Source organism: Haematobia irritans, chromosome 5, assembly GCF_050003625.1.
Source record: "Haematobia irritans isolate KBUSLIRL chromosome 5, ASM5000362v1, whole genome shotgun sequence".
NCBI classification, from domain to species: domain Eukaryota; kingdom Metazoa; phylum Arthropoda; class Insecta; order Diptera; family Muscidae; genus Haematobia; species Haematobia irritans.
The window spans coordinates 58,881,659-58,891,692 of NC_134401.1; the positions used below are offsets into that span (position 1 = coordinate 58,881,659).

Below are 10,034 nucleotides of genomic sequence, written 5' to 3' on the forward strand. Positions count from 1 at the left end.
ACATGGACAGACGGCCACCAAGGGCTAGATCAACTCAGGAGTTGATTCTGAGTCGATCGGTATATATTTTGTGCGGTCTAAAATCAATATTTCTGGTATTCACATTTTTTGGCAGATCAGAGTTATTATACTCTGACCACTATGTCAGGGTATAATAACTTTTTTACTAGCATGTTTATTGTTTTAAAAGCTGTATATTGTTTCATAGCAAATTGATACAGGGTGGCGTTCGCGTATATTTCTGTCAATGTTAGCAAAGACAGTAAAATCGTTGTTTAACTCTCTACCAAGTTTTTAATAGATAGTGTGCGCAAACAGACCTATTATCGTCATCATATATACTTTTGGATTTTTATTTTAAAGTTCTTGTTGAAAAACCAAACATAGTAACCTTAAAAATCAACAACAAATGTTGCCTGGGTTACGCATTCTCTTTAGAGTCTAGTAACCATATAAATTCAACAATTGTTGCCAGTTATATTCTAACAATTGACTTATATAGTCGAGTTTGTGAAGAAAAACGAAATATCAAAATACGAAATATATATTTTCAATTTTCGCGAGTGAAAATAATAGAATGTGTTCTTGGATACGTTTTGGTATGTTATTTGGATATGCTGCTCTTCATCCATTGGAATATTTCACGGTTCTAGTTCAATTGGGACATGAGCCGATATCAGCAGTACCAGGACTGTCGGTATTGGGAGAACCAATTATGATACTGCCGAATATATTCCAATATAGTATGAGGCGGCGATTAAGTTTTAAGGCCGGTACTATGATCGGATTTCAGTTTGAAATTTTCGGGGTTACTTTATGAAAATAGATCGATTTAAAGCAGATAATCAACTCGAAACCCGAACATAGTACAGGCCTTTAGATTAAATTAAAATGAATTTTTATTAATTGTTTTTCTATTTTAAAATATTTTCAGTTGGCCATATCCGAAACATTGATGGTATTTATGGCTGCTATCGGGGTTTCCTCCCAGAATTAGTGGCGGCGATTTTTCGCATGTTGGTGATTGAAATTGCGGACCGTTTGGGTCTAAAATCTATTGAGGGAGACAATGATGAAATGCCCCTTAGTGATGAAGAAATGTAAGTATTCTATAATAAAATCAAAAATCAAATTGAAAAGAATTTTTCAAGCTTGAGAGATTGAAAAATTCTTCTCAATTTGATAAGCCCAAAAAAAGATAGAATAAATTATCAAATTATCTTAAGAAAATCACAAATTTCAATTTAAATTTTGTGTTGCTATTTATCCCAAGGTACATTAGATTCAAACAAAATTTAAAGTACGATGTTCTCGTTAGTGTATTGGGCATTATCGTTTCGCATCTCTTCCGTGTTATCTCGGTGCGAATGATGGCCCAATTCATTGGTCGTGAATCTTTGTACAAATCCATATTGGGTTCAATAGCTGAAATTTACAAACATGAAGGAATTTCAGGATTCTTTTCAGGTATTTTACCCAAGATATTGTATGAAGTTTCTTGCCTGGTATTGACCAGCCCCACTGTGTTTCTACTAAGCAAATATCTGATCAAGGATAAATTGATCATTAAATTCGCTGCTGGTATTACACAGGTACATAAATCACATTTCCGTTTATATTAATTTTGAAAATTTATATAGTATATGTATATTTTTTAATTTTTGTTTTTTTATTTGCAGTATGCGTTTTCATGTGTTCTATATCCTTTGAATGTGGTATCCACATGTATGACTGTATCGGGATCCCGAATAATGGCTGGTCAACTTCCCATAATGCCTCAATATAGTGGATGGATGGATTGTTTCAGTGATTTGCAAGCCCGCAAAGAACTCAACAGGGGAGGCTCATTGTTTTGGAGGTAAAGTATTAAGATAGCCAATCGATTTCGTTATAAGTGACGGTATAATTATCTGTTTTCCAGATCTGCTGGAGATTTCTCAAAGCCCATGGCAAATAATGGTGGCTATGTTCCCATACGTACTTTAGCCAAATATCAATAAATGCCATCGAAGAAGTAGAAGGAAAACAAAACAAATTTCAGTTGAATCTCCAATCACTGTAGAATCCAATCATCAAATCTGTCTTCACTATATTCTGGCTTTGCTATATATACTTTGGATATTTTTTAATTTTCTAGAGTTTTTGTTAATGAATGCCATTAGACATGGTTATCGACTTTCATGGTCTAAACTACAAATTTGGAATCTAAAACAAAAAACAATCTTTAATTTTTATTACATAAATTACTTAATTTTTATTTATGTTTCTGTTATATGTACTTTTTGGTATATTAATAAAACTGTCCTCTGTTAATTTATTTGCAATGTGTTCTCTTACTAAAAGATAGGTAATTGTGATTTCAGTCTATGGGGGGTTGGCCAGAGTTAATTAAGAGAATATAATGTTGACGGGCAGCCATACCGTTGGGTTCAAATCATCTATCCGTTTTTTGCACAATCGAAAGGGAAAGGGTAAACATCCTGGATTGCTGGGTTCAAGTAACTGCAGATCCCCCACCTTAGGTGAGATAGCAACGACCTGGTTTCTCAAGGAAGCCGTCCTTCTTCGTCGCTGATTGGTGGTGATCTTCCCCCCAGTACAACGCTGCACTGGTAGGAGTCAATTGGCTTCCGAACCGCTGCCGTGTGTGCCGCCCTCAATGCCGTCCTTATTCCCCATCACTGCCATCGCCGATCATATGTATCTTCTCTTTATCTTTCCCCCAGGTGCTACCAGCCAATGCCTTCTTACATGTGGGGAAACTCTTGCCACGAATGTGGATACTATATGTACTATATATAGACGAGCCGCCGTGGTGCAATGGAAAGCGCGCCCGCCTTCCGTACAAAAGGTGATGGGTTCAATTCCAGTTTCGAGCAAACACCCACAAGTTTATTAGCGGTATATTATCTCCTCTCAGTAAAGAATCCCTTTCGATTGTGCAAAAAACGGATAGATGATTTGAACCCAACGGTATGGCTGCCCGTCAACATTATATTCTCTTAATTAACTCTGGCCAACCCCCCATAGACTGAAATCACAATTACCTATCTTTTAGTAAGAGAACACATTGCAAATAAATTAACAGAGGATAGTTTTATTAATATACCAAAAAGTACATATAACAGAAACATAAATAAAAATTATGTAATTTATGTAATAAAAATTAAAACTGTTTTTTTGTTTTAGATACCAAATTTGTAGTTTAGACCATGAAAGTCGATAACCATGTCTAATGGCATTCATTAACAAAAACTCGAGAAAATGAAAAAATATCCAAAGCAAAGCCAGAGTATAGTGAAGACAGATTTGGTGGTTGGATTGTACATTGATTGGAGATTCAACTGAAATTTGTTTTGTTTTCCTTCTACTTCTTCGATCGCATTTATTGATATTTGGCTAAAGTACGTATTGGAACATAGCCACCATTATTTGCCATGAGCTTTGAGAAATCTCCAGCAGATCTGGAAAACAGATAATTATACCGTCACTTATAACGAAATCGATTGGCTATCTTAATACTTTACCTCCAAAACAATGAGCCTCCCCTGTTGAGTTCTTTGCGGGCTTGTAAATCACTGAAACAATCCATCCATCCACTATATTGAGGCATTATGGGAAGTTGACCAGCCATTATTCGGGATCCCGATACAGTCATACATGTGGATACCACATTCAAAGGATATAGAACACATGAAAATGCATACTGCAAATAAAAAAAAAAAACAAAAATTAAAAATATACATATACTATATAAATTTTCAAAGTTAATATAAACGGAAATGTGATTTATGTACCTGTGTAATACCAGCAGCGAATTTAATGATCAATTTATCCTTGATCAGATATTTGCTTAGTAGAAACACAGTGGGGCTGGTCAATACCAGGCAAGAAACTTCATACAATATCTTGGGTAAAATACCTGAAAAGAGTCCTGAAATTCCTTCATGTTTGTAAATTTCAGCTATTGAACCCAATATGGATTTGTACAAAGATTCACGACCAATGAATTGGGCCATCATTCGCACCGAGATAACACGGAAGAGATGCGAAACGATAATGCCCAATACACTAACGAGAACATCGTACTTTAAATTTTGTTTGAATCTAATGTACCTTGGAATAAATAGCAACACAAAATTTAAATTGAAATTTGTGATTTTTTTAAGATAATTTGATAATTTATTCTATCTTTTTTTGGGCTTATCAAATTGAGAAGAATTTTTCAATCTCTCAAGCTTGAAAAATTCTTTTCAATTTGATTTTTGATTTTATTATAGAATACTTACATTTCTTCATCACTAAGGGGCATTTCATCATTGTCTCCCTCAATAGATTTTAGACCCAAACGGTCCGCAATTTCAATCACCAACATGCGAAAAATCGCCGCCACTAATTCTGGGAGGAAACCCCGATAGCAGCCATAAATACCATCAATGTTTCGGATATGGCCAACTGAAAATATTTTAAAATAGAAAAACAATTAATAAAAATTCATTTTAATTTAATCTAAAGGCCTGTACTATGTTCGGGTTTCGAGTTGATTATCTGCTTTAAATCGATCTATTTTCATAAAGTAACCCCGAAAATTTCAAACTGAAATCCGATCATAGTACCGGCCTTAAAACTTAATCGCCGCCTCATACTATATTGGAATATATTCGGCAGTATCATAATTGGTTCTCCCAATACCGACAGTCCTGGTACTGCTGATATCGGCTCATGTCCCAATTGAACTAGAACCGTGAAATATTCCAATGGATGAAGAGCAGCATATCCAAATAACATACCAAAACGTATCCAAGAGCACATTCTATTATTTTCACTCGCGAAAATTGAAAATATATATTTCGTATTTTGATATTTCGTTTTTCTTCACAAATTCGACTATATAAGTCAATTGTTAGAATATAACTGGCAACAATTGTTGAATTTACTAGACTCTAAAGAGAATGCGTAACCCAGGCAACATTTGTTGTTGATTTTTAAGGTTACTATGTTTGGTTTTTCAACAAGAACTTTAAAATAAAAATCCAAAAGTATATATGATGACGATAATAGGTCTGTTTGCGCACACTATCTATTAAAAACTTGGTAGAGAGTTAAACAACGATTTTACTGTCTTTGCTAACATTGACAGAAATATACGCGAACGCCACCCTGTATCAATTTGCTATGAAACAATATACAGCTTTTAAAACAATAAACATGCTAGTAAAAAAGTTATTATACCCTGACATAGTGGTCAGAGTATAATAACTCTGATCTGCCAAAAAATGTGAATACCAGAAATATTGATTTTAGACCGCACAAAATATATACCGATCGACTCAGAATCAACTCCTGAGTTGATCTAGCCCTTGGTGGCCGTCTGTCCATGTATTTGTTGTTCGCAGGATTCCGGTCGCAATTATTAAGCGATTTTGATGAAATTTGGTATAGAGCGTTTTTTTAGCCCAGGGACGAACGCTTGGATTTGAATTTGGAAAAAATCGGATCAAATTTAGATATAGCTGCCATATATATGTGTCGACCGATTTCGATAAATAGGGTCAAATTGCGCTCATTTACTAACCGATGGGTGTCAAATTTGCCACAAAGTAATCTAATTTACCATGTGTCCCAGATTTCAACGAAATATGTTCAGAGATAGCTCTCATATATATGTATCGCCCGATTTTCCCAAATTTAGTCATAAGTCCCTTATTTATCGACCGATCTTACTCAGAGTTGGGTTACTCTAATCTTTTATAGTACTGACTATATGTGCAAAAAATCATGGAAATCGCTTCAGATTTAAATATAGCTCCCATACACTTCCATACGATGCCCCCATTCCAGAGTACGCTAAGTCGACTTAGCATGTTTTGATAGAGTTCGGTGTTTTTTATTCCGATTGATGTGAATTGCATCCTGTCAAAAATTCGAATTTATTGGATATTTCTATCAAAAGTTATGGTTAATATTGCACTGTGACTAAAGTTTTAAAAAATGTCCAATCTTAAAAGGTCAAAAAGCTTTGTTAGGTTTAAAGTGGTCTAAGTCATTTTTAGTCATGTTCAATTATTACTATTTAGAGTTCGTTCATATTAAAAAAATATATAAAAAATATGATTTTAAGACAAAAATAAGGGAATTTCTATCTTATATGGTTGTTTAGAACTTAAAAAAAAAAAACTTTGAACTTCTTTCTTGTAAAATTCACTTTTTAGACGTAGAATATTTTGGAATGTAGGCACCGATATATGTATTGCCCGATTTTGCAAAAGTTGGTCATAATAGCCTTATTTATTAACCGATCTTACTCAAATTCAGTACATAATCTCCAGCGTTGTCAATTTAGCTTTTTTCCAGCTAGATTTGGCTTTTTTTGAAGACGTTTAGCGGGAAAAAAGTGCATTTAGCTTTAAGCTTTTTTCTGGCTTTTTTCCATGACCCTTTTAGCTATTTTTGGCTTTTTTATTTTCGACATCTTTCTATTTAAATATGGATAAAACGACATTTTTATCTAAGCCTTGCTGCAGAGATTAAGGTTTTCCACATACTTCAAAGCTCAGTTGAAACAATAATGATTCCAGCCAATATGCGGGCATTTTTGCAGCAAATACACCTTGTTGTAAAGTTTTTTCCTCATATTCATAAAAGTTATCGTAAACTTTAAATCTGCTTTTACCATACAAATTTGTTAGATAAACTGTCAGTAAATTATTGGGAATATTGGCATTTGACTCGTTTATCATTTTTATGTTATTATAATATTCCAAAGTTATTACAATATTACTAAATTAAAATAGTAGGTGTGATTCACTTTGTGCACTGAAAAAATATTGTCGTGAGGCCAAAGATTTCATCTCCTTAAAATACGAACGCGAATTTGGTTATAATAGCATTTGTGAATTTCTCTTATATAAACTGTTTTCCAGGCTCACTTAGACTATTCAGTCCATTGTGATACCACAGTGGTGAACTTCTCTCTTATCACTGAGTGCTGCTTTTGGTGTTCGGTCGTAGCAGGAATCGAACCCACGACCTTGTGTATGCAAGGCGGGCATGCTAAACATTGCACCACGGTGGCTCCTTATAGTTAAGTGATTCAGCTTAAAAATGGGTATCTTTTCATGAAAGAAGGCTAGGGTCAATTCTAAAATTAGTGAAATAGTTTTTAAATGGGAGGAGTTTTTGTATCTTGACCACAAACCAAAATAGCGTTCAAAAATAGAGGATGTTTTTCAACACTTTATTTTAAAAACGTATACATACAATAATTTCTACTTAAAGTCGAGTCTGGATTTAGAAATTTAAGTTGTCGTTAGCACGTTTTTAAAGCACTTTGATAGCTCATGAAAAGAAAAATGTTTTTACTGGGAAATGTTAACTGTAGGTATTTTCTACAATTTAAATAAAAGTAAGGTATTTCGAATTTCCCACAATTTCAAAACCAAACTAAAATTTTATTTAAAAAAATGACAAATCATTTTTTTCCAAATCCAAAGCATGCTTAGATTATTTAATATTATAAAATAACAAGTAAATAAAATAGAGGTGTTGGGAAGGTAGTTCCCACAAAACGAAGGACTTCCAGTAAAAATTTGTGATAGTAATCAAAATGTATCGAATACGCAAACAGACCTAAATGCCTTAGATATTGTTACAGTCTCACAGAAGTGGAATTAAAATGAAAATAATATGCATTGTAAGTGAAATAAAGCCTTTAAGTTTGTTAAATTTCAATAAAAAATGTGACTTTTGATACAAAAAAACGTACAATACATATAAAAGTTTTTTTTTGTTGTTACTATATGAGTGCAAAAAAAGGAATCGAAATCCTCGATTCCTTCACAAACTGAAGTTGTTTGATTGACCGTTTCATACAATACAAGCGAGAACGAGTTATGATTGTATTCGAACGTACAAACATCGGTTCAAACGGGAACGACTACAAATCTCAACCTTATGTTACTTGTTGGACTTCGAGTTGTTCTCGAACATAAAAATATGTATATGACCGATGCAACGCTCTAGTAATTGCATTGGAGCGTATACTCAATGTTTCTCATAATGTCATATTAAGAATACGACACATTGTCCGACCCATAGAGTAATCTCATTTTTGTACGCTCCACTACACAATTGCAATTTTTGAAATACATAATTCGGTAAGTTTTGAACGGGTAAAGTTATCAACGTAATTTCTAGTTGTATTCTTTGTGCAAAACTTAAGTAAAAAAACTCAAGAAAACTTAGTAGAACTTGGTACACAATAGACGAAATAAATAAATACATGGTGGAGGCTATATACAATTCGACCTGGGCGAACTTTATATCACGGATAATAAATGATATTGACGAAAATGTACTAAAAATTTATTAAATATGTACTTTTCGACGCCAAAATGTACTAAAATTACATAATATCAAATTTAAAGATTATTGTGAGAAATTAACTGACTGATATGAAAAAATTTTGTAATACATGTAAGTAAAAATTTGGCACGAAAAAATGACCAAATCGTTGTAATTTCAAACTATATCGGAGTACACGACCTAAAGTAAAATTTTTAACTAATTTTAAAGAGTCGTGTGAACTGTAAAAGAGTTAAAAATAATAATTATTACGAGATTTTCATAATATTTTTTGAAATTGGAACTAATTTCATTAATTAATTTAATTAAATTGAAATTCAAAATTCACCATAAATTACGAGCTACATTTTTTTCAGTGCAGGTTAACCATTTATCTTCTTAATGCACCCAGAAAAAAGTGACCCCTTCTTAAAGTTAAAATGAACTCATTGTGAAGAAAGTTGAACTTCGTATAGCGCCAAAGGCATTTTTATTTGTTTGAACGATGTTATTTTCGTAGAAATTAGGTAGAATGCATTCCTTATATTAGTTAACATTTTCCTATATTTATGTACCACTATACTACAGGATGAAAAAATTTAACTGAATTGAATGAATATATGGAATGATTTTATTTAACTTTTTTCATTCATTTGGACAAATCTTACATATTTGTGGTAAACCGTTTACTTCAAAATTAGGACTGCTTACCTTCGTTTTTAAATACAATTTATTTATTTATATAAGCATTTTTTCTCCTATTAAATAAATGTTTTATTAATATATTAAATATTCTTATTTATAATCAACAGCATTGACTGGCCTTGAAATATTAGTTTATTATTCCACTATTTCCAATTTCCATGTAATATTACTGTAAACTGTAAATCGCATTTTTCTTCTTCTTGTACCTTTCACTTTTAATAAGTTGGCTGCGTAACGATTTTGTCCTCCTTTTACAATTTCAATACCTACAAATATAAAAAATAAACCCATTTTTCCCAAAAGATTAGCGTCACAGAATATTACCAGTTAATTGAAGATTCCAAAATGAAGACGAATGAAGTTGTTGTTATTCTGTTTTCTTTCTTTATACACCATCACGAACATAATTTTTTCTCACTAATTTAAAATAACAAATATTTTATATATTTTATTTGTTATTTATTATATTATTTTACTAAATTATTTTTCTATATCATAACATCACGATTCCAACTAAAACAAGTAAGTAAAATCTAAAGTCGGACTGAGCCGACTATATTATACCCTTCACCACTATGTAGACTCTCAACTACTTCAAATTTGCTGGGAGCTATATAAAGGTTTGCATTTCCAGATACAAATACTTTTAATGGAGACAATTTTTTGTACTTTTACAAAAACTCTAGAATTACAATTTAAATCGGCTAACGCCCTGGGATGAAACACAATGTTAACATAGTAAAAAAATATGGGAAATATGAAGCGAGAGAAATTTTAATGCAATTATACAAAAGAGCATTTATGATTTATCAGGTGATACATATGTATTCGAGATATAGGGCAATTTTAGTAATATTTACAATTTTTGATACTTAGCAGTGGCGACTTTACAGGGATATTGGTTAGATCCCGCCAAGATATATGGTCAAGTGTGGGTTGTGATATATTATTTGGTCAAGTCGAGCGACTTGGAGTCTTATTTAAAA

At 32.6% G+C, this 10,034-nt stretch overlaps 2 protein-coding genes across 2 annotated transcripts; one reads left to right on the forward strand and one right to left on the reverse strand.

Annotated features, from left to right (window-relative positions):
• Positions 1-577: 577 nt before the first annotated feature.
• Positions 578-2,088, forward strand: LOC142239721 (mitochondrial carrier homolog 2-like). Its single transcript, XM_075311505.1, has 4 exons — positions 578-773; positions 935-1,100; positions 1,274-1,592; positions 1,680-2,088. Exons 1-4 carry the CDS (start codon positions 578-580, stop codon positions 1,860-1,862), a joined length of 864 nt encoding a protein of 287 aa, XP_075167620.1. The 3' UTR covers positions 1,863-2,088.
• Positions 2,089-3,264: 1,176 nt separating this feature from the next.
• Positions 3,265-4,812, reverse strand: LOC142239723 (mitochondrial carrier homolog 2-like). The gene is made up of 5 exons (XM_075311506.1): positions 4,617-4,812; positions 4,290-4,455; positions 3,798-4,116; positions 3,528-3,706; positions 3,265-3,464 (listed from the first exon to the last, which is right to left on the reverse strand). Exons 1-5 carry the CDS (start codon positions 4,810-4,812, stop codon positions 3,386-3,388), a joined length of 939 nt encoding a protein of 312 aa, XP_075167621.1. The 3' UTR covers positions 3,265-3,385.
• Between the last annotated feature and the right edge of the window lie 5,222 nt (positions 4,813-10,034).

Excerpts from the sequence above, each read along its gene's own strand:
- LOC142239723 (XM_075311506.1), bottom strand. The coding sequence starts at position 4,812 with ATGTGCTCTTGGATACGTTTTGGTATGTTATTTGGATATGCTGCTCTT. Across the intron at positions 4,117-4,289 it reads CCCCTTAGTGATGAAGAAAT|GTACATTAGATTCAAACAAA; the intron begins GTAAGTATTCTA and ends ATTTATTCCAAG. Across the intron at positions 3,465-3,527 it reads GGAGGCTCATTGTTTTGGAG|ATCTGCTGGAGATTTCTCAA; the intron begins GTAAAGTATTAA and ends TCTGTTTTCCAG.
- LOC142239721 (XM_075311505.1), top strand. The coding sequence starts at position 578 with ATGTGTTCTTGGATACGTTTTGGTATGTTATTTGGATATGCTGCTCTT. Across the intron at positions 774-934 it reads GCGATTAAGTTTTAAGGCCG|TTGGCCATATCCGAAACATT; the intron begins GTACTATGATCG and ends AAATATTTTCAG. Across the intron at positions 1,593-1,679 it reads TCGCTGCTGGTATTACACAG|TATGCGTTTTCATGTGTTCT; the intron begins GTACATAAATCA and ends TTTTATTTGCAG.